The sequence below is a fragment of the Phaenicophaeus curvirostris genome, chromosome 2 (assembly GCF_032191515.1).
Source record: "Phaenicophaeus curvirostris isolate KB17595 chromosome 2, BPBGC_Pcur_1.0, whole genome shotgun sequence".
NCBI lineage: Eukaryota > Metazoa > Chordata > Aves > Cuculiformes > Cuculidae > Phaenicophaeus > Phaenicophaeus curvirostris.
The window spans coordinates 48,258,700-48,282,948 of NC_091393.1; the positions used below are offsets into that span (position 1 = coordinate 48,258,700).

The 24,249-nt window shown below is 37.3% G+C and overlaps 1 protein-coding gene across 2 annotated transcripts in view; it reads left to right on the forward strand.

The window, feature by feature from the left end:
- PDE7B (phosphodiesterase 7B) overlaps positions 1-24,249 on the forward strand; it is a 173,859-nt gene that overhangs the window by 45,716 nt on the left and 103,894 nt on the right. The window contains exon 3 of one of the 2 annotated variants that reach the window (XM_069851976.1): positions 11,051-11,117. In XM_069851976.1, coding sequence (XP_069708077.1) covers positions 11,051-11,117 — 67 coding nt within the window. The remainder of the gene's footprint in view (positions 1-11,050; positions 11,118-24,249) is intronic. The other variant, XM_069851977.1, reaches the window with a different exon arrangement.

The following is a 24,249-nucleotide window of genomic DNA, read 5'->3' on the forward strand; positions in this document are numbered from 1 at the left end:
CCTTACTGCATTATCATTTCTTTAAACCTAAAAGGTAATAACAGAATTTACCCACAGCCTCAGTAAAGATATTCTGTTTACTGTGAAGAAAATGGCATATAGTCATTTGTGAGCCTTACCTCTGTGCTACTTAACTAGTACTCTTCCCAAGTGGCCAAAAAGTCCTAACAACTACAACCTAAGCATCTTTTTAATTCATTCACAAAAGTGCAATGAATCTAGAGTTGTTAAATAGTCCATGCTGGTCTTTTACATTATGACAAGTGCCTCTATAACTAAATGGTCTGGACATCCTGCATCTCTTGATCATCAGTTTCCTAATTTGTGCTTACCTGCCAGTCACTTTGCTGTCATGTGGCAACTGGGAGAACATTTCTTCCGTCTTCCAAATCCAGACTCCAACATGCAATATTAACAAAGATTTTAGGGTCCAAACGCACAGCAGATGTTTACGCTTACAGAGTCAGCTAAATCCTTCTAAATTTCATTGATGAAGAGTTAGACATCCAGGCTTTCTCCATAAACAGGTCAGCAAAATAAATCTCCAGAAATCTCCACCTGTCTTCCTTTTTGAACTTAAAAATCTAGAAACCATTTCCCTCAAGTGAGATTCAAAAAGATCCACCATAGTTTTAAATGTGATGCAGATATTGTTTGGGAATTTTATAAAGCAAATATTCTACTGAAACAGAAATTTAATTTAAAGAAATAACTAAAACTCTCAGTATCTTAGTAATTGCCTGAAAATATACAGGGTGAATTATTTTTCTTGAAGCCTATAACGTCAAAATTGGGAATTCAAGAAAAACTTAAAAACCAGTAGATCTTAGGTGTTGTTTTTCAATTCCATCTTTAATATAAATACATAATAACAGTCACACTTCAGCAGCACAAGACAAAACCAAACACACCCAAAAATAAAATCTTTTGAAAAGAAAAAGGTACATTGTACACCCAATTTTCCTCTTGAGGTACCAGATATAGAACAAACAATGTATGGCAGGTATTAGTCACAACCCTTAATACAACTACAGCAACGAATTCAGACATACATTGATAAGCTGGTAACAAACACTGAACAGAAATGATGCCATGCTTATCAATCAGAATCAAATTGGTTAACACTAACAATCAAAGGCATTGTCTGTTTTTGTACAGACAAGTAAGGGGCATATGATAGAAGCTGCACTGGTTATACGTTCACCATATTGACTTTGGCAGATAAGAATGGGAGATATGAGCAAAACTAGGCCAAATGGCTATTTAAGATTATTCCCATGACGATAAAAGGTTAACAGGTTAAGTCTTTTCTTTTTCCACAAATTAAGTACAGTTCTCAATTTCCCCCCAAGAAAAGCACTATCTAGTTGAATAAGGAGTAACAGGAGACAAGGCTTTGCTAATTTTGCTAAATATTTAAGGTTTACTACATAGATGAGCATGATGTTTCTCTTCAAGAGAACTTATCTTCAGAAGATAAATCCAGATGGAGGGAACTACATTCAACAAAATCCTTTGCTAATCTTCATTTAGTTTCCATAAAGAGGTATTGTCTCTTCAGTCCTTCATAATAAAGTCTAAAATACTTTCATGTCCCTCAGTAATAAAAAGCTACTAAGTTCACAAAGTGTGACACACCAAGTGTTTGCAGTAGGGTGATTTCATAGGTATTCTGCTCTCCAATATGGTTAGGATCTTATATGTATTATACACGGAACCAAGCTCTCTAATATCATTGTAGAATTGTTCAAATAACTGTTTGCAAATCAGGATTATGACAATAACAGGTAGCTATGAAACTATCATGGCTTTATTTTCTCTAGATGGGTTATTGACAGCTCAAGAAAACTTTAAGTCCAGACCTAGGGGATAATTTGTTCCCAAGGATTTCTTTTGAAGTTTTTTTATTCCATTTTTTTCTGCAGTCTAAAATAAGCCCCTTTAGAATGAAATGCTTTTATGGCTTTTGTATGTGGAATCAAGATGCATGTCACTTCTGAAGGCCTTGTGCCTGCAAGAGAAGCAGCAATGTACCTGGGAAATCCATTCCTTGTGTAATACCCTATAATGTGTTTTACCACAAGTAAAAGAAACATTTGCAAGGGCTTTATCCTTTTACCATCTCAAGGACAGGCATATATGAATATATATATGAGAGAAATCAGAATCAGAATCTGTTGAGAAGTGAGAGAACAGAAAAGAGTAATTTTGTATAGCTCTTCCCAGCAATACACCTGTTTTGAATGGATGCTTTTGCACATTAAAAAATAAAAAATGAAAAACAACTCTAAAAGAAATCCTGTGCTTGAGTGAATTATTTTCAGGAAGAAAATAAGTCATATTAGCATTTCTTCAAAATCCTGCAACCTTGGAAATTGTAACTAGTGTGTCTGAAACCCATGGATTTCCCTGTATCTGAAATACGTTCATAGTGATTATTTCAGTAGCATCTGAATGTTTCCTGACAATAATGGCATTGTATGGCTCCAGAAATGTTATTAATTCCACTTTGAAAGTTGTTCAAAAGATATGTTAGTATCAATGACAGTTTCTTTTAATGAAGAAGATGCTGTTCCCCAATATCTAATATGACAATTTTTGAAATGCAAATTTTTCCTGTCAAAACAACACTTGTAGCTTTTTAGCTCCATATATTCTGCATGTAGAAATGTGATGTATACTGACTGTACTTGAATTTCACAAAGTCCTTTTTGCAGTCCTAAGGTTACTTAGGGTTTTTGTTTGATTTCCTTTTCTGAGCAACACTATTATAAGACCAGTTCTAATTGATAGCTATGACTGTAGAAGTGTTGACAGGCCACTATTGATACCAAATTTTACAGTACATATTTGGTAACATGCTGGACAAGTGCCCACAAAATTTTGTATCAGGCCATTGGTAACTGTTGAATATAGTGCTTATATGTTAAGATTTCTTATTGTGGCTAAAGAGTTTAAAAATAAGTACGAGACAAAAGAGCTCAAATTGTTTGAGAACGATAACCAGAATCAAACTTGGGAGTAAAATTGTAAGTGGTTGGTGATAAGCTCAGGAGATACAGTCTGAAGTAAGCATTTCATGTTGTGACATGTTGAACTCAGCTGAACAGCTGATGAAAGTAAGGCCTGAGGATATTCTTTGATTGTGACCACTGCACAGCACTAGGGCTAGCCCACATTCCCTAAGGGCATCATGTGATGACACAGTGGTGCATAAAGGATTTTTTTCGTACAATGATTTGTTTTCAGAGTCCTTATGGATGGCAGACATCAAACAAACTTACCTTAGGCAAAGAGCAAGGAGATAAAGAGAGAGAGAAGAGAAAGGAAAAAGCTCATTGTTGTTGGGATGACCAATTTTGCAGTCATTGTACAGTTATGCATGGATCCCTACTACCTTCAGACCCAAATGTGTGCGGCACGAGTGAGGAACTAGGGAAGAGTAGTTTCCTACCTTCTTCCTGTAAGTGTTCTGTTTTTACTTCTCCTGTTGAAGCTGTCTGCTTGACCAGACCTTCCACACTTATGTTTTGAGTCTCGTTTGATAACCTCTAACTCTCTCCTACATGGTTTGTTGGTCTAGTGTTAGTTCTATTGCCTAAGTCTGCATCTATGCCAGAAGGAGAGCAAAAGCAATGGACTCCTAGGCAGATTACCTACTTACTGGTATGCTTTTGGCATGAGTTGTTCTCACTAAATCACATTCCTTAAAAATTAAGTCCTGGAAATGATGAAATAGTACTGGCTCAGTATGTGCCAATGCTTAGGAAATTAAGAACGACCAGCTCTTGAGAAGCAGGTGGCAATCAGCCTTTGGTACCACACAGAAAGTGGTCAGGAAGACAGTCTTATTCAGGCAGGAGGAGCCCAACACCTGTGTTGACTTACCAGCAGCCTTCTTGTCCTTCCATACACAGTGCTTTTGTATGCCAAGCCTACGTTATGCAGCAGGCACACACAAATAACCAGGTGCCAAAATTTATTTCACATCACTCTGAACACCCTAAGGAGACTATTCAGGAGATTTGCTCTCCTATAGACCTTTGATTTTCTTCCTGGAAAAGGTGCTGTGTCAGTCGGTACTTCAAAGGCTTTGACCCTTCCTTTGATCGAGTAAATCAGTGGGATATATGTGAGAACAACATGGTTGAAGTGGATACCGAAATTTTCAAAAAATAATGCTATGTTTTCCTCCCACTAGATATTTCAATAGAAAGTGAAAGTAAAAATGGTAGTGACCATAGAAAGCAGCTGGGAGAACTGCCCAGCTCTGCAACTCAGAGGAGGAGGAGGAGGAAAGACAATTATGTGGTCCAGAAAATGTTTAAATACAAGCAACTTTGATGTTCACATCAGAGCAACAATAAATAGAGGGAGTGAATTTGCCTTTTCCCTAGTTTTGATATTTTCCTCCTATATTCTCTCCCACTTAGAACTGGGTTTGTGGTGGAACAATCCATTACGTAATATACAGATGTTTTACACCCTTTAAAATGTAAACTAAAATAATGAACTGTAATACAGATTCATCCCATGAGGGTAAAAAAATTAGTCTGCTTTTTAACATTTCTTGGATGATGGCAGCCCCTCAGAACGCGCCTAAAAGTTGTGCCTTGCCTGTTAACACACACTTGACTGTGACTTATTGCTTATCAAAACCCAACATTTTTATTGCTTAGTAATTCTAGATTTGGCTCACAGTGCCCATGTTACAAACACTTAAAAGCAGAGATGCCATACTGAAACAGTGACAGATTCTGAGGGGGGATCAGGGCTATTGGCACCTCCCTAATGAAGTTACACACAGTTAAACTTTTTTTCCTTAAGTGAAGAAGAAAACAAAGCAGTTAAACTGCTATATTCATTTTCCCGCAAAGTAAATCCATTTGAAACCACTCTTAACCATAGTAAATCACAGGTCTGTGAGAAAATGAACTGCCTAAAGGTTCACCTCAGGCTATTTAGCCCACAAACAAGTTGCTGACCTACTGGCAACAATGATTGGTTTGGACCTATTGCTCATTTTAGTTGCAATTATTTATTTTGCTGTGTTTTCTGTTCAGACTAGCTGAGGGTCTACAGCATGGTAAACTCCAGAATAAAATGCATTACCAAGGTGCTGCAGTGATTGACACTGACAGTGTTGACAGTTATTTGAGCAATATTTTGAACATCCTGGAGGGAAGAGAAAGTTTCAGTTTCACCAGGAAAGCTTGGAAAGGGAGGAACTCTCAAAAAAGTCTGCCCAGACACAGCTATTCTACTGCATAGAAAATCATCTAGATGTTAATAGAATCTGAGTTTTCAGTTTAAGTATGCTTCAATTCTGACACTAAATAGGGAAGCTGGAAATATGACCCATTAAATATGGTGTAGTTGCAATATAATAATTGCAATGTAATAGCAGTAATTTGAAGAGCAGCGAATGTAGCGTTCTGGCTGCTAACAGTATTTTAAAGGCAGTTCTCAGTGTGCTGTGATTACACCACATTTATAAACGAGTGGGCATACACACAATACATAACCAGTTCAAGATAAGCTTTTCTTTTTTGCAGCTCAATTTAGTGGAACACTTAACTTGCCAAACGTAGGCCTAAATTTTCAGATAAGTATAATCTATAATGGCAAAAGTTAGTAAGGCCTGGGGAAGTAACATATAGACAATCAATTTTTATAGACCTTGAGCAATTTCATTAGCTGATTCCAATGGTATTTGCTACCAATGGGAATGTTTATATATGCAATTCTCAAATTGTATTCATTATACTCATATTTTCATGTAAGAAAGACTAAGTAAAGTTCTTGAAGAATTCAGAGCTGGCAATTCAAGGTTGTATGAAAAGGATGAGCTTTTTGCTATCATTCACTCCAGAGAAACTCAGTCAAAGGTGAGCCTGTTAAATTTAAAATAAGGTGTGATAGAGAAAAAAAAGAATATTTTGTCTCTAAAAAAATAAAAACAATGGCTTCATTCCCTTTGCTAATTCCAACAAAGTCCATGAGGCAAAGATTCAACAAATTTCAGAAGTATTTGTGACATTTAAGCACATGTCAAGATTACATAGAGTATTAGAAGGGAGCTTCCTTGCTTTGCATAAACATTTACTTAATCACTATCAGATATTATTACAAAGCATTAATTTTGGCTGAGGTGCTTGTGAAAAGACTGCAGGCAGGACAGATTACATATGTCAGGCTACTTGGATATTTCCTGTACTTTCTTTTGTCCCTGTCAGGGAGGAGAGACAGAAATGGAAATTATCACGACTCTAAGAAGGCATTGGAAATCCTACAATTCCTACACTCTGACATTTCATTATCATTCGGGATGAATGCCCTCCCAGCCTGAATTCTTGTGAAATATTGCCCTTAATTTTCATCTGTTTATATAATTGACCAGTCGTATTTATAAAAGATTGCTAAGACTTACAAAGTAGTATTGCTTTTCACACTAACACACTTTACATCTATGAATTCTTAGGCAGTTAGAATGATGCTTTTACACAGTAGGGGACTTTATTCAAGTACTTTTTAAAGGTGATAGAGTAAGGAGCATAACAAGAAAACAGGAATATGAATAACAGTAGCAATTTTTTTAACTCTGAGATCAACCGGTTTTCCACAGAAGCTCCTTGTTCTGCTTTAAAATTTTAATCTGTTGTATCTACAAGCATATCTTTCAACTAAAATTTCTAAAGGAGTGAAAAATTATGTTAAGTATTCTGGGAAAAAAAAAATTAAAACATTGTTTAAACTGTTTTACCAAACAATGTTGTTATGTAGAACACAATTCTTTCTACTAGTGGTAAGACCAAAGTATAAAAAACACCTAAGAGTGTGTTCTGTCTGGGGTTTATATACCCTGTTTATTGCTACATATTTCAAACCTTCAAATGCAGGTGGTGTGAGCCCAGGCATGCTGGAAATGGAAATTCAGCCTATGAATGATCATTTAATACCAGAGAAGTAATATGAGATGCATTACTGCATTAGTACAACTGACTAGAGCAGATTTTCCATTCGCTCTCTGCATGAACTCTTTTCCTGCCAATTATGTGCGACATATTTGCAGTTTCACTGACACTGTTTTGGCACACAGATCCTCACAGAAGATCTCCTCTTTTCCTGTATATTCCTCACAGTATCCTGCAAAGAGGTTGCCTTGTCTAAGAGCACCCTCCTCCAGCAAAGTCTTTCCCTGTGGAGGATAGTGTCTGCTTAACAGAGTATTTACCTTTTCTGACAGGTAGTACTGGGCCATTACAGCCAACCAGGCTGGCTTCAAGTTTTCCAATATATAAATTCTATCAAAGATTCTGAGTTCATGTCATATTCTTTCTGAATATCCTGTTCTTTCTGTCCTATCCTCTAACTGCATCTCTCTTTTTTTCTCAACTACCTGAAAGGAGGTTGTAGTGAGGAGGGTGCTGGCCTCTTCTCCCAAGTGACAGGGGACAGGACAAGAGGGAATGGCCTCAAGCTCCACCAGGGGAGGTTTAGGCTGGACATTAGGAAAAAATTTTTCACAGAAAGGGTCATTGGGCACTGGAACAGGCTACCCAGGGAGGTGGTTGATTCACCTTCCCTGGAGGTGTTTAAGGCACGGGTGGACGAGGTGCTAGGGGGCATGGTTTAGTGTTTGATAGGAATGGTTGGACTCGATGATCCAGTGGGTCTCTTCCAACCTCGTTATTCTATGATTCTATGATTCTTTGGGTTTTTTTAAGCTTCACTTTTATCTGCTTTGCAATTTGGTCTCTTTTTCCATGGGTGACTTGTAAGACCCATTCTAGTTTACCAAGTTTCAGCTTGTGCAACAGACTCAAAGTCATGGCATGCGTCTGATCTCAGATAAGGGAGTTGAGAGTAGGTAATTTATTAATTTATATTCTTATATAACTACATCCCAGATGCAGGGGTCATTTAGATCCAAGAATATGATTAATCATCTTTTTCAAGTCACAGTTTTAATGAGCTTCAAATATAGGTCAGGACTATGAATCCATCCCATCAGTTTTCAAGAAATGAAGTTCAGAGGCAGCTCTCCTATGTGAGCACATTGGTTTTCCTAACTGGACGGTATGTTTGCTCTTTAGAGCTCACCATTGATACTTTTACTTCTCTAAAATGGGAACAGAAAACTGATACCTTCTTCCAGACCTGACTCCTATGAATACCACAAGCAGTTCCTAGAGACTGTTTTAGACAGCGTTTAAAAGAGATGTCATGTATCTCTCTCAGCTTCCCCAAGAGACAAATATGGTGATCCATATGTGTGCAATAGGTCTAAAAATGTGCAGCAGATAAGTCCAGCATTATTCCTCCTCCTGCTTTCAGACTGGTTGAAATTAAAAAACCAGCATCTAATGCTAAATTCCTATTTCTGCTCTATGATGGATCTACTACTGACTCTGCGGCCAACTTAGAACCTTTCAGGAGAGAATGAACAATTGCTTTGGGACTAGTTTGGAAATGGATAGGGACTGGGGAGACTCTTGGCCTCATCTCTCAGTACCAGCTCTGATATACAAGCAGGCAGAACAAACCCAAACCAGAAAGGGAAATAAGCTGGGCCAGGAAAAGTGCAGGAGAAGCTTATCCATCTTTGGCAGGAATTCATAGCAGTGGTGGCAAAATCTCAGTTTAATCCTAAAGATTAAATCCTGAAGTTATTTCTTACTTCTTATTCATGGAAAACATTTGCTAATAGCAAAAATGCCCCAAAAACCCCTCCTTTTGGATGAGCAAAATGAGTGATTGCTGCATTTCTGTGCCACTTTACACATCCAGGATCCACCTAAGTATTTTTCAGATGCTCTGAGAAGTTTGGTAACAGCTTATTTTTCATCCCATTGATGTGTATCTATGAGCTTTTACTGACATCAGAAATGAAATTGCTGCAGGAGCTTTTTCTCTTGGTATTTCCCGATGCATTGGTAGTAGTGAAAAATCTCCAACACTGACGGTTGTAGCATGATTTTCAGCCAGTGCTGTGGGTTGCAGGGGTTATGGGAATTCAGATAAGGCTATGAACTTGTATACAGTTATCTGAATCTTACTTGCAAAGTTTTCAAAGTTCATCTGTCATCACAATGGATCCCATGGGATGTTAGTGGGCTTTGTGGAACATTAGCCGTCTTCCCAGTTTCATAACACTAGGACTGGTGAATATTGCTAGATGTTGCAAGACATAGTTTGACAGCCTGAAATGTAGTGTTTATACTAAAATGTCTGGGACATGAAATACATTTGAGGGACTAAATAAAAAATAAAAAAGCATTTTCAAAGAGCAGCATTGATACAGGGGTGAGGTGGGCAGTGAATTTTCAAGTGCTTTCTTATATCCATGTTCATTTAAGTATATTTGTGGTCATGAGGAAGAAGCTGGGAGATTTCTGTGAAAAGGTGCCCATGTCTTAACATTCTCCCTAGAAGACTAAAGACAAAAAATTATGCGTCTCCTGACAGGGAGCTGATATAAGAGCATTCATAAAATTAACTTTGAAATGCTGGGTGGGTTTTTTTGTTTTGTAGTCCTTCAGTAGTATGTGCTCCCACCTAGGAAGGTTAATACAGGCATCTGTCTGCTGTTTTTAGATGTACTGATACATGAAAGACTCTGTGTGGGAGATGGACTTTTGTTTGTTTGTGTTTACTTCGGTGTGAGGGGGATGAAGGCTATTTTAAAAATAGTGAGTTCCAAATGCGTTCTTAATTTATAAAACTGTTGCTGTGTTTCACTTTCTTTGAAGCTTGGGGGCTTTTACTTACCTTATTTCTTTGTAGGTTTTAATATTTGCTGTAAATGTCACTTCTATTAAGGAAAAAAAAAGAAAAAGATAGTACTAACAACTTTGTCTTACATAAAAGAAAAAGCCATAGGTGCTGAGAAGGGAAAATACGTGAGAGAGAGAGAGAGAGAGAGAGGAAGAGAGAAAGAGAGAGAGAGAATGAAGAAATGAAAGAGGAATGTATAGCTGTCAGTTATTTTTCCAGATTTGAACCACAGTGCCTTCATTCCCATTTGCTCACAGATACCAAAAGCATAAATATGTAGATTAAAAAAGTATAGACCAGTTTTATCTGTAAAATATGAGGCTATCCTTAGACCCCTATCACAAACTTTGAGTGTAACAATACAAAAGTGAAATTTTTTTGTAGCACCTGAAGAAACCGCTGCTGAAGTGAGTGGGATCTGCACTCTAACTATAATTGGAGCTGGATCAGACCAATGAGCCACACCAATTATGTTCCTCCTGAGAGCTAACCTGACATGCCTGTCCACAGAAAGGACTGAAAAATTGATGTTTTATCTTTGAAAATAACCCAACACTTTTATATTCTGACCCTAATTCTAATGTTCTTCCTTCACTAGGTTTGTATAGGGACAGAATATCAACGCTGATAACATATCTTTGCATGTGAATATTATTTTTCATGAACAAATAATGTTAGCACAGAGGTGTAAATTATTTGCACTTTACAAAATGCAACTTTACTAATAGGTGTTATAGAGAGTCCAAATTTTGTGAAATGACATCTTTCCTTAATAAATATCTTAAGAGTTGTGAGGTTTTTTGCATAAGTTTGTTTGAAATTATTGAATCAGCATGGCTGTTCATTTTGTTTTCAGGTGGGTCATTTCACAGATCCTGTTTAGGGTGCAGTCAACATGATAACTAAGTCCTTATGCTGGATAGGGCTGCAATGTCTACTACTGGTAAATGAGGGTTCCCATATAATTGTGTCCAATGCTAACAAACAGTGACACGGATGAGGCAGTAGCTTAAGCCATAGATACAAAGATAATAAGTGTTACCTTGAGTTTTTCCTTCGTAGATAACCTGGAATATAGTGTTGACCCATTCTTGTACATTTCAAAGTCCATTTTTCCTCAAACTTTGTTACTTGAAAATCTTTTGATTTTGACATTTTTAAGAATGTATCTCTGAACATCTCTAGTGCCAAACATAAACAGAGGTACCAGAGTACAAGGACAGGGATACTATCACAGACTTTTTAACTAAACACATCCTTTTCTTTTTTCCAGAGGTGCGGAGAAATCTCATTCGATAGTCCTGACCAGAATGCCAAATGTGTTCGCATGCTAGGTAAGGGTAAGAGACTTTTCCCCTTTTGATACAAACATGTGGAACTATCTTTAATTAAGGATTTCCTCTCAAAAGTACATGGCAATGATGAATTTTCAATGACTTAAACAAAGTGTGTATCTATCTCTCTCTATAATATCAGTAGTGCCCTGCTACATGGATGAAAATATAGCTGTACCAACGCTATAATCATGATCTCTGAGGTACTCATATTCAAAAGCTGAAAATCTCTGTAATCAAACCAATTTAAAAATAAGCCTGTGGAAAATGTGCGCTTTTGTAAACTACACACCTTTAATGTAAGAGAGCATTTATGTACTTTGAAAAGGAGTATGAATTTCAAAAACGCATAGCAAATGCCTCTATGTCAGACCTTCAGCTGCATCAGTCACGGTGATTTTATATATCTGCACCAGCACAGCACTTTGCTCAACATTTGTAAAAATTAATATTAAGCAGAAGCATCTATTCTTGGGAAACAACGCAGGAATGTTCTGCTATGTTTCATTAATTACTGTGACCAGTTTTATTGTATTTGCTTGTTTCATCTTCAATGCTAGTACTGAAACATTAACAGCACAATTAATATGACAGTGAAAAACAGGGAGTAAGCATCTAAAAACCTAAAATACAATGTTTACTCAGAAGAAAATGAAATCACAGAACACTTGAAAGATTAGGCTTTAAATTCTGAAGATCTTTCACCTGCCAGAGTTGAGAGAAACACATGCTGCAAATTAGAGCATTGCTTCTAATAACACAAAGACTGAAATAGTCACAATTTTTAAAACTGCAACTGGCAATGTCTAGGAACTTAATTCCCATCTGGATGCATAGCTGTGTTCTGTAATAACAGATTATGTGGTTTGTTGTTTATATTCATTAAATCCTATTGTCACAATAGACTATAATTGCTGCAGAAGAAATCTGTCATGCTTATAGTGCACAGATCCCAACAGATGAACTGACACAATGGGCCATAATGATCTGTTACATCGATGATCCATGGTTAGAGGTTCTTAATGGAACAAGCTGACAGAAAAGCTACACTTGTGATTCTTTATCATGCCAATTATAATCTACAGCTTAAATAGTTCATAATACTCTAGTTCTGAGGAAGTTATGCCCATGCAAATGTTATTATCCATTAGGCAAAGAAAAGTGGAGGAGGGTAGTTGAGAACAAAAAGTACGGCCTCAAGTTGCATCAGTGGAGGTTTAGACTGGATATAAGAAAAAATTTCTTTACTGATAGAATGAACAAGTATTGGAACAGGTTACTCAGGGAAGTGGTGGAGTCTTCATTCTTGGAGGTGTTCAAAAAACTTGTAGACGTTACACTTCGGGACATGGTTTTGTAGGCATGGTAGTGTTGAGCTGATAATTGGACTCAATGATCTTAGAGGTCTTTTCCAACATTTATGATTCTATGAAAAAAATTACCTGAAGATTTAAGTTGTCTGCACAAGTTGGTTCATCATTTTGAGAGTTTGACATCATACATAGTGCAGCTGATTCCTTAGGAACAGTGAGCTGAACAAGATATTGTTTCCATTACATATATCCTTATCTATGTGTTGTAGTATATTCATGCACAAGAATGAGAACATATGCTGTGCTCTATAAGGAAACTGTCAAAAGTCTGACTGGATCTCAGAGGTTGCAGGTTGCATCTCTCATATTTAAAAATATTTCCCCTGCTATTATTATTCATCAGTGTCCATAACAAATTAAGGACTGTAGTGTCATATATAATACAGGAGATTACATTTCACCCCATGGAATCCCAATTGATGTACAGAGCTGAGGTTATCCTAAGTGCAAGTGGATATCCTACAACTGGCTCTGAAAGAGGTATGGGAAGTAGAAATTAGCATAATATGGTTGCCCTGAGGGCAACTATGGGGTGTAACTTTCACTGTCTTGATCTGTCATAGAAATGCATGTGGTTCTGGTAGTGTTATAAGCCAAAGGGTGCCCATTCTTTTACCTCTCCTTTCGTACTGAACTCTATACAGAAGAGCAGGACACAGAAATCATCCAACCTTAAAGGTCTAAGACTTCATGCTGAATGCATCTTGCAGTGTTCTATTTCAGATTTTACAAGGGAATTTAGTTTCCAAGGGAAAGAAAGACAAAGTTTGTAACTTATCAATGCAAATGTGACATTATAATATCTCTGGGTATAACTAGTGAACAAAGCACAACATGCCTTCAGAGAGGGACATCTTTCTTGACTGCAGTCTTCAAAATGTGATGAGACAGTTATGCTATCATTTACTGTAATGATAACACAGTGCTGGCAGAAATCTTGAGGGCAAGTCTCAGCAACTGCAAGAGGATAATTATTTAGTGAGAAAAAAAACATCGGAGCTTGGAGTACTGGCTGTATTTCTTCAGGGGTCTTTGGTACAAGACCAGTCTGTACTTGGAACTGTACATTATCAAGCAATACTCTAAAATGGTAACAGCTGATTTTGTCATAGAAGGGGTGTACTTGGGTTACATTATTTCTCCTGGGCTAGCTTCAAAAGTAAAGATTTTTGGAATAGTGCTAGGCTTGCTACTATGAGTCCACGCTCTCTGAGATAACATGGATTATGTGGATGAGGTTCTCTTTCTATAAAGGTGAAGAAGAGAAGTTTGCAGTGAAATTTCTATTCTATCTTCCTACTGAAAAACAGGAAATAATGGATAAAGCTTAAGTGCTTACAGTGGCTGTCGTGAAAGTAGGTAACTTTTCAATGGACTGACTAGGTATCACTCAGCCTGAGGTTAAGAGTAATAAAACAGTTTAAAGCTTCATCTTTTAATATTGGAGTGCTGGACATTTATAACTCGTGTGAAAAATAACTTGAACAACTAAATTAAATGGTCACTTAGCATTGCTTCACGAGGATATAGTAGATAATTATGTGCCCTACCCAGGATATGCTTCTTATCAGTGTAATTATGTGTAGTGAAGTTCTTACAGAAAATTATGTTCTCCCTCTCGTGTTTTATACTGCGCTTGTTCCTTTACACTACATGTTATACTAGTTAAAGTATTGGCTGGCTTTGGCCTGGCATTGGCCAAGGGTTTAAACACCCCTGCACATCCATCGTACTTCAAAAATTGTAAGGACAAAAGCTTCCTCACTTCTTAGGAACAACAAGAATAAATTTATAAGTACGATGAGAAGCTGTGCTATATTAATGTAGGTCCTAAAAATACTACACTGTTGGTAAAAATGTATTGTCAGAGGTTTCCCTTGAATCTCCAAGTCTCTCTGGAGCCACCAGTTGCTCATCAGCACTTCCAGTGCAAGGTAGAAAATCCGCATTGCTCTGCTTATATTGGAGCTGTTGAATTGGGCATTCAAGCATGACAAAATTTCTAGATAATGCTGAACTGGTTGTCAAAAAGCTTTGCTCTGTAGTATATTCTGGAAGTTAGAATCCTGGACTCCTCATACCCTTTTCTTCTAATGATTTTGAATTAAACAAATGATAGTTGGCATAGATATTGAGAATATAGCAGAATACTCACTACATGGTTATTAGTCCTGCTATTCATATTATGAAGGGCAGAATGGAAGTATCCCTCTCCCTAGAGCACTCACTGCTATTTTGAATGGCTCAACCTGTGGTTAATTTTTCCCATATGCAGACAGACATATTCTGGGCTCAGACATGACACAATGTCATATCGTGCAGAGATAATTGGGTTAGTTTGCTGTGAAAATTGCTGGTTGGATGCCTAAGCTAATTAACTCTGTTGGGAAGAATTGCATACCAGCTTAGAAGAGTCCAAAGTTAAGGCAACTTAACCGGTTTTCACATCTTAACTAGTTCATACAAAGTTAACTCAGTAACCTTTACATGGCAGAGAATTGAGGTTTTTTAACTTATCCTGGAAAGAATAATGTTTCCATATCAGGCTCTAGGATTAGTACAGAAGGAAAAATGTCTGCCAACTAGAAAAGAAAGTTCAGTGTATAAATAAATTCCAGTTTATACAGAACAGATACGGCTATCTTTATTTGCTGTATAGAAAGTAGGCAGCTGCATTCATCATAGCACATACCAAATTAAATCATCCCATCAGTTTTAGTCCATTCAGCCTTACTGATGACAGCAGAGTAAGAAAGATGGATGATAAGAGCAAATTATCTTGTTTGTTACTCTAATAACCAGTCTTCCACCACTGGATTTGGTCTTTACTCCTTTACTTAAATGCTGAGCGTATTTTGAAGAGGTCACATCTCTTGCTGACCAACTCTGCTGTCTGCAGTTATTTTTCCAGGGGAATTGTGAATTGTCCTCCTCAAAGAGGAGCTAGTTAGTAAGATGAAAACATAAGCCTTCCAGACGCCCCATAGCAAACGGCTGAGGTGCTTTCTTTTCATTACTGTAAATTCCATGCAGACAGGAATAATGTGTGTTAGTTTTGCTTCTCCTTTGGTGTAGACTTAATCCTTGCAGAAGCAGACAGATGAATCCTTGTTTGGAATAAAAGTAGTTTCCTCACAAATAGCCATTTAAAATTCATCCAAGAAAAAAACCAAACCAAAACAAAACAAAAAGGTGGGTGGTGGCATCTTTTTTTTTCTTCCCCAGACTACTAGAACATAAATTGTTGCTTTAGGGTAATGAGAGAAACACCTATCTCACTCTCCCCTCAAAAAAAAAGAAAAAAAAAGGAAAAAAGCTGCTTTGTGGCATACTTCCACCGTTTATTACCTATGCAGAGTTATGGTTAAAGGAATCGGCATTTAGCCATGAAATGAGTTTCATGGATCCAGCTTCAGTCTTGGTGGCTCTTTGCCCACAGCAGAAAACCACCACACATTTAAACAGAGTTGGCAGCTGGAGCTTAAGAGAGAGAGACATTACTGGAATAACAACTGTGTTGAAAGCCAGGACCGAGGGGTACTGGCAAAGCTCTGGCTGGCTGGCCTCTGCCTTACATAATCGTCGAACTCACCTTCACAAGGGGGAAAAAAAAATCTAATAACATTTACTTTGAGAAACCTAATCAGGTAAATGACCATAAAACTTACTGAGAGAAAAATAAATGTTGAAGGATAGTTAAATGTGTCAGTTTACCTTGAAGCATAGCGAGGAAACAAAATGAGGCAGCTAGTCAAATGCTTCTGCACCCATCAAGTTTTGCAGCTTTGCAAATCTTTCTAGAGCCTTCACTGACATCATTTGAAATATGACCCTGTATCTCTCGCATACGCAAAACTTCTACTGAAACTGATAGGCATGCATGAGCAATGGTGTTCTAAATAGCCGTATATATAGACTATTTATACCCCAGTCATTCGAAGACTTACACGTGCACTTGACCTTATGCAGACTAACTATTCTTTCTAAGACAAATGACATGAAAATAAGCACATGAATTAATCTTTGTAAAATTAAGCAATATGTTTATGGGGGAAAGGCCTGAAATCTACTAGCAAGAAATACACACACATTGCTATGCTGCCTGGCAGAATTACTCAGAACTTTATAGCAGTGGGAGAGGGGAGGCTTAGGATGTCTGCTTCAAAAAGATAGGCTGTTCCATGAGCAGCTTGCAACACAGGATGAAGGGAAGCAGGTTTTTTTTCCACTATAAAGAAATGGTGTGAATGCATACAAAAAGATAAACATTATGTCTCTTTTTGACATCTTGCTAATGTAGGTAAATTCACATCTAAACATATAATCCCACACCATAATCTTTTCACGTATTTTCTACTGTATTAGCCAACAAAAAGTCTCTCTACCAATAATTTATTCTGATAAGAACAGTACAATACAGATAAATTTTCTGGAACTGTACTTCTTCCAACCAGTTGAGTAGACAAAAGGTAGAGATTTTCAAATAAATGCTCATACTTTTTCTTATTTTTCTAACATACCATCCCAGTATATTAATACAGCTAAAAGATAAGGCTTTACTCCTGATATTTCAACTGTGCTTGTAAATGCATTAAAAAAGTGATATTTTTGTGATATTATCACCATCAAAATAGAGTCTCATTGCTCCTTCATGTCACTTAAGATGTCCTCCCCAGTTGACTATCTCTTCCTGAAATGCAGCACTTCCTAAGTCTCACCTGTTTCCTCCAAGAGTCCTCCTCATTTGTTCACCATAGTGGTACAGAGAGGGTGAAATACTTGGTGCACTGCCCTCTGCTTTGTCTAGAAGGCCATAGTCAAAATGCCAACCTGTGTACATTTGATTGCAGCTTGGAGAGAGAAAGTTGCAAATCAGGAGGCATGAGGCTGCAACAGAGCTTATGGTGTACCCACACCATCATTGTGCCAATTCATCAGTGTATTATGGTTTCATGCAAAACAAATAGAAACTCTTTGTCGTTACTATCATAAGATTTGCGTCCAAAACCACAAAGAATATAAATATCGAATCCATCTTCTAGTTTCATGACTATTTGATTCATTTGGTTAAGAAACTATAAAAAAAGATAAAATAAATTGAAAATTCTGTTGCTGTTAGCATATTTTAAAGAACAGTTTTCTAATACCATCTTCTAATTGCAATAATTTTTATTTAATTACTATTTTAGGTAACTATATATCCTGGTAGCTGAGTGATAGTGACCACCTGTTTATTCTGTTCTGTCCTGTAAATCAGGTCGGACTGAAGTCACTTGTCTTGCTGTATTCTACCTTTCACAAGGGTGATGAGGGAGATAAGCTGTCCTTGGCATTTTGAGTAGTCATATAAAACAATTTTCTAAATGTAATTTCTGGAGGTTTTTTTCTATCATCTAAACATTAACTTGATCTATATATGATTTTATTCTGTACCTGAGCATGGTGAAGAAAAGAAGTGGGGGTCTCAGGGGCCTTGGAAGGAATGCAATAAGAATGATTTGACAGAATCTAGATGATATAAACACACAGTGATGGCTTTCGTTAGAAGGGAGAGTTGTTGCATTGCCTGCATCTACAAAAGCCATTCATTGGGATCACAGGATCCAGTTGAGATATCAAAGCTCAAGGGATGATTTCAGAGCCCCCCCTCCTCCAACTAAAAAGACCCTAGATATATGACTCTTCAAGTTCTCTTTCTATCAGAAAGGCCAATCTCACCACATACCACATTTAGGAAAAACACAGGTTTGTAAGTCCTATCCAGCAGTTGCACTCAAAGCATAGCTACAAATACCAGCAAATGTAGTACTGTACAAAGCCAAGAACTACCCCCTCCTTTTTGTCCAAGGCATGATGAATGGTTGAATTGAATTAGTTGGTTGAATTGAATTGAATGGTTGGACTCGATGATCCGGTGGGTCTCTTCCAACCTGGTTATTCTATGATTCTATGATGCAGACAGAAGAGTGGCATTCTGCTGCCCATTTATGTAATAATCTAGTGACAGTTCAAACTGAATCCTGGCCTTCTGTTGCCCTTAAGCAGTTACCGCTCACAGCACCCACTTTTTCCTTACCCACATAACTAAAGGCAACACAGGTTGGGGTTAGGCATTCTCTGTTCCACCTACTTACCCCACACAAGGAAAAGTGCTGGATATGGCTTCAAGAGAATAACAAATAGGCCTATGACTCGCGCTTCTTCTGGGGGAGGATGCATACATGTAAGGCAAGGAGAATCTTGGGTTTTGTTTCCCAGACTTTCCCTTTTTTTATTTTTCACTATGCCCTTCTGAGAAAGCTCAGAAACAGTTGCTTGATTGATTTAATGAAGATGATCTCATATCTCATTTCATGGTATTTGTCACATGAGTTATTGCTGATCCCCCGTTGGAAAAAAGATTTGAAATGCCTATTCAGTCTGCTGCCTCACAGTTTGATTTTTCCTCGTGCCTAACCTTGTGCCTAAACATGGACTGCATTCACGTAATTTCCCATCTTCTTTGTCCAAACTTATGAGTGGGATGTGTTCGCCAAAAGTACTTGCTGTACAGAAAATTGCTGTGACTAACCATACTGCTGTAATGATACTCTCTCAAAACATGGGAAGGGGGGGAAAGGAGCAATTATTAGATCTATTAATGAGACCAAATTGGAAAATAAAACACTTATCCACAGTTTTCTAGCCAGCCATGCTTCCATGTAAGTACAATAAATTCTACAGATGTAAAATATCCAAACTTACATTTAAATGGTTCAAATTTATATTTGAGGTTTGAGCTCATCTCTAGCAATTAATCTTTATTTCTCTAAAGATTACTTGATGATACTTTGCAGTTTCACAGTCTATGCAATTTTCTATAGATTACTGTGTAGCACTCGGATCCTGGCTGTAAACGTTCATAAACTTCCCAGCTTAAGAATGCAATTTCCTATATTCCACTCTGCTCTGAGTTGTAAAGGATATCTCATTGTATTCTGGAGCTAACAATTTTTGCTGTTCTGAAATGTTGTTAATAATTTTACCATTCTTACTTAGAATTTGGTATATATTATTTGCGGGGGAGACAGTGTGTTTCACCTCTAGTATAAAAAAAAAACCCACAAAATCAAACCTGGTGTTCTTTGGCCTTACTAGGTAGCTATATTTCCTTGATGACTTTAGCTTCCTTTTTATTTTTTTTTTATACATTACATTTTATAATTATAATCTGTTGTTTTCTTGTACATCTCATACTTCTTAAAGTATTAAGTTGGTCTCTTAGATCGTCCTTCAATCATCAAACTTAAGCATGCATTTATGTATTTTCGATGAAGCCAAAAACTGCGTAGGCTGAAATATGTTCCTGTGCCAGAGTCAGTCACGGTGTCTAGCACTGTTCATGTTCAAACCCTGACATGATCCAAATACTTGAAGCTTATGAAATCATGGAGTGTGACTATGAATATTGGTAGTAAATTACAGGAACTCAATTTAGCAACTAGAAACGGAATTTCTGAGTCTTAAATAGCCATGTCAAGAGATTACTGTATTTCATACAGAAAAATTCAAAGAGTGCTCCTACTGGTTTTCCCTTATAGGGCATTCATCTCACTCTGCAGATGAAATAAAGCTTAAGATAGTTGGGATGTGATTCATCTGGCAGAACGTCTGTAAACTTCTATAAATTTTTTTTGGTCTACAGCCATGATCTGATCTTCTCTTTTGTAGTCAAAAAGAATGAGCATGAATTGTGTCCTTCAGACTCAGCCCACTGCAAAATAGCCATTAAAACTAGTCTGAGGAACCTTACTCAGAGAGTGCCTAGTTTCCCTCATTGACTGGTAGTGAAGCTGAAGTGTGGATGTGAGCAGCTGGAGAAGATTGATCTTACTCCTGGGGAGGAGAGACATCACATTATCTTTCATGATGTTCAAAGTGCTAAGCTTTACAATATGGAAGATAACAGAAAATCAGGATAATCAACCTCCTCTGTAAGATAATTTATTGTTTTTTAATAGAAGAGCAATTTCTAAGTTTGAGTCATATTTCTAGAAACGTAGACAGCAAATAATTTTTATTAAATTGTTTCCCCCATTGCCTTTGTGAAGTCTTAATTTCTCTCTCTCTCACCCTGCGACATAGCTGCAGGACCTTTTCTGACATTTGAATAGCTCCTGAATTTTAGTTGAGTAAAGTAAACAGAAAGTGTGATAAAAAACCTTCCAGATGCTTAATTGGTGCTGATTGGCTTGATGGTCACACTGTCCTGTGGGTAGAAAATTTACTGCATCATGAAGTATTTGGGTGAGAAATCTAAATTCAACCATTAATATGCAATACGAGGTTTTGATTTTCGTACCATTTTAAATACACATTTCATTCTATGGTATATTTTTTAAGGAGAGTACTTTATAGCCTCTCCTTGTAAAAAGCATGTCTACATTAGTGGTTTAAGTCAGATTAGGAGTGTGGTTTTGAAATGCAGTCCCAAGTTACTGCAGACTTTGGAACAGTCTCAGAGTAGACAAACTGGATTACTTCACATGAAATAGAGCAAGCCATGTGTTGCGGGAGCACCTCTATTGCATTCTACCTGCCACTGGACATTTAGTCCATGGAAATAGATTAGAAACTGTCCATAGACTAGAAACAGTCCAAACTAAATCCTCCAAAGTATATATAGTGCAGAGATTGTATCCTCAGTAGTGGGTGTTTAACTCTATTAATCTGCTTTTCTTGTGCTACCTGCTTCTGTGAACCTTGCCAGAGTCAACACCAGCTGTGACTTCAACCCAATAGCTGCTTTACCACACAGATTTCTGTACTCACATCCTGCCTTCAGCACCATTCAGCTCAGTTAAGGTTTAACTGAGGATGCATAGGATGTAGATAAATTATGATTTATGACAAGTTGTTAAGTGTGTTTTCCTGGATATTGTTTGCCTGCTTCCTGTACAAGTGCCATCAGTTTCTGTATGCAACCTAAAACTTCATCAGACAGTTGTCTTATACTTCGAAATGCAGACAAGTTTATGGGAAATGGCAAATATGATTCAGTCCATTGTGAAGCGCTATCCTTTTTGAAACTTAAGGTAAAATGCCTTTTAACTCTCAGTCAGGATTTCACACCTAGTTTACAGTTGAATACAGAGCACATTTAGTTTAACAAGTCAGTCAAATTAATAATATTCCAGAGCTTTGTTTATTGGCATAAAATAATTAGATTCTCACACTTTATTCTTTCATATACAAGACAAATGCATAAATGAATGTTTGTAATATCTTTCAGAGTGCTAATGAAAGGAACTTAGAAATATTGGCATCATACAATTTATTAGGAGAAATTTCTTAGAAGAAAGCAAGGACTGATGGCCTATGATTAACTTCTTCCTCTGAAAGCAGTGTAATAAACTGACATAAAAATTGTAGAACATTATTATAATAAGAAACATGCTGACAGAAAAGATGCTTACTTTCAGCCAATTAGATAAGAGTATGTAACAATGGCCCATACAGATACAAGTATTTTTGCATTATTGCTGGTTTTGTTACTAAACACTGTATGAAATCTTGAACATCATCTTTAAAAGAAGCCTGTGCACTTTCACTCCATGAGCTGTATTTCAAGTTTATACAAAAGTCGGAGGTTAAATTTATAGTTAAGGTGCATGACTTGGCACTTGGTAAAAGTCCCAGAATGTGCTCTGGCACTTGATCACTGAGACAGGCGTTTGTCAAGAGACAGGTCATTGCTTGTCTAAAGAAAAGACAGAGTTTTTACCTCCCTCAGTTCTAAATGCCCTGCAGAGATTTTCTAATGGACTTCTACTGTCTTACCTCTTTGTTTCCAGCATTTTATATTAACAGACTAGGGTCAGTATCTGCCATACAACAAAATGATTGTTAAATTGGTATTGCTTTGCTTTGCTTTGTTTTGCTTTGCTTTGCTTTGCAAACCTCAAATAAGGGTTGCCAATATCTCTGCCACTCTGTGAATGTTCAATTAAAACAGCCACAAGATTGCTCCTAACGAAGGAGTTGTGAGGATGTAAAAGTAAGTTAAAAGGTGGAATAAATTATTTGAGTCCTCAGTTAGTAGCTACAAGATGTAGCAACAATAGAAGTCCCAGACAGAGCTATGCTGGAAAGGGAAGATGAATGGCAGTTACTCCAATGTAATTTCTTGCTGTCAGCAGAGAACATAACAACAGGCATTAATCCACTCATTTAACCAGAGATAATAATATGTCCAGGGAGCTACCACTTCCAAGGTGCAAGTGCAATTGCTGTCATTGTACATTTGTCCTAGAGGGCTCTTTAGGCAAGTGCATGTCATAACATTTTGGGAGCCAAAAGAATCTGAGTTCATGTGACTTTAATCATTAATATATTCCCCTTTTCTTAAAAAGAAGGAATGGAAGCATCATAAATAATGATGTCTCATCACTTTTATTTTCTGCTGTTTGAGCAAAACACTCAGGGTTTTTCAAGTCTGTGTATTATTTGTTTCACAGGAAAAAGTGACATTGTAATAACCCTCAGAACAGCTTAGAGAGAAAATTCTATTAGTTTTGGATATTTTTATTTTAATCTAATCCACTTGCTCTGTGCCATGAAGGAATCTGTGTTTGGTTTAGGCGAAATCATCTTAGATACCACAGTTGCTTCAAATTGCACAGCTCATTGAGACAAAACAAGTAGTCTCTTGATAATTGATGACTGAATAAACAAAGAGAAAACTGGAGGCAGATGTGTGCTGGAAAGCTTTCTGAAATCACAGGATGGGATGGGAGAGAGTTTGATTTTTATTTTAATCAGAAATACCACAATTCCCTCTTCACCCTGAACATTTCCTACTTAACTTTTTTGTTCTTAATCTTTGTTGGGAGAGGGTGTCACTGATGTTTAATTTTAAGTGAGTTTCCAGTAGTAAATCTAGAAAGGTTTTAGGCTGGCAGCTGTGCAGCCTCAAGTCCTCCCTCTGCAAAACAAACTCTGAAAAGGGAACAGCATAAATCCCTCTAACACTGTCCTGCCAGAAAGCCTCTTCCTCGACATGGAAAGATCATCTACAGGAATTACTAATCTACTAGCACCTTTGTCCATCTGTTTTTTATATTCTTGCTGAAGCTGCCTCAAGAGTAACAAGATGTACTGTAGGATCTCATGTTATGGATGCATTTAACTCCCTCGGTAGGAGCTACACCAGAAGTACAAGTTCATGTAGGCAGGGCCCATCATTTAGCTCCTGCCTGTATTTCTACAGTCACGTTGCCTGCTTCTCTTCTACTCAAAAACTTGCCTGCCTTTGATAAAGAGTACACATCTAAGCTGGCTGGAGGAAGAATTTCTTCAGAAATGTTTGACAAACATTGTCTTCCTGGAATTAGATCCTGAAATTACATATCAGTATAAAATGAAAACTTGAGACCCAAATCTAATATTTTCTTTTAGTGGAAATACTTTGAATATTAACAAGCTTCAGAGACAGAAAAGCTGTTGTGGCATTTTATAGGCATAGTCACTGAAGGTCTATATACATCAGATTTTTATGTGAGATGTGCATTGTTATGTCTCTTGATAAATTACTCCAGCATATGACAGGAGTCCCTGGTGACACCTCACAGCAGGTTCAGCTTTGCTGAGTAGCCCTAGACAGAGGAAAATGGGAGAATGAGACAGACATACTAAGGCTCACCTGAGTTTTACTATGGCATCTGTAAATACAGCATTTCCAGATGGAGAATTAAATTTTGTTTGTGGGAGAAAATGAGCACTACATT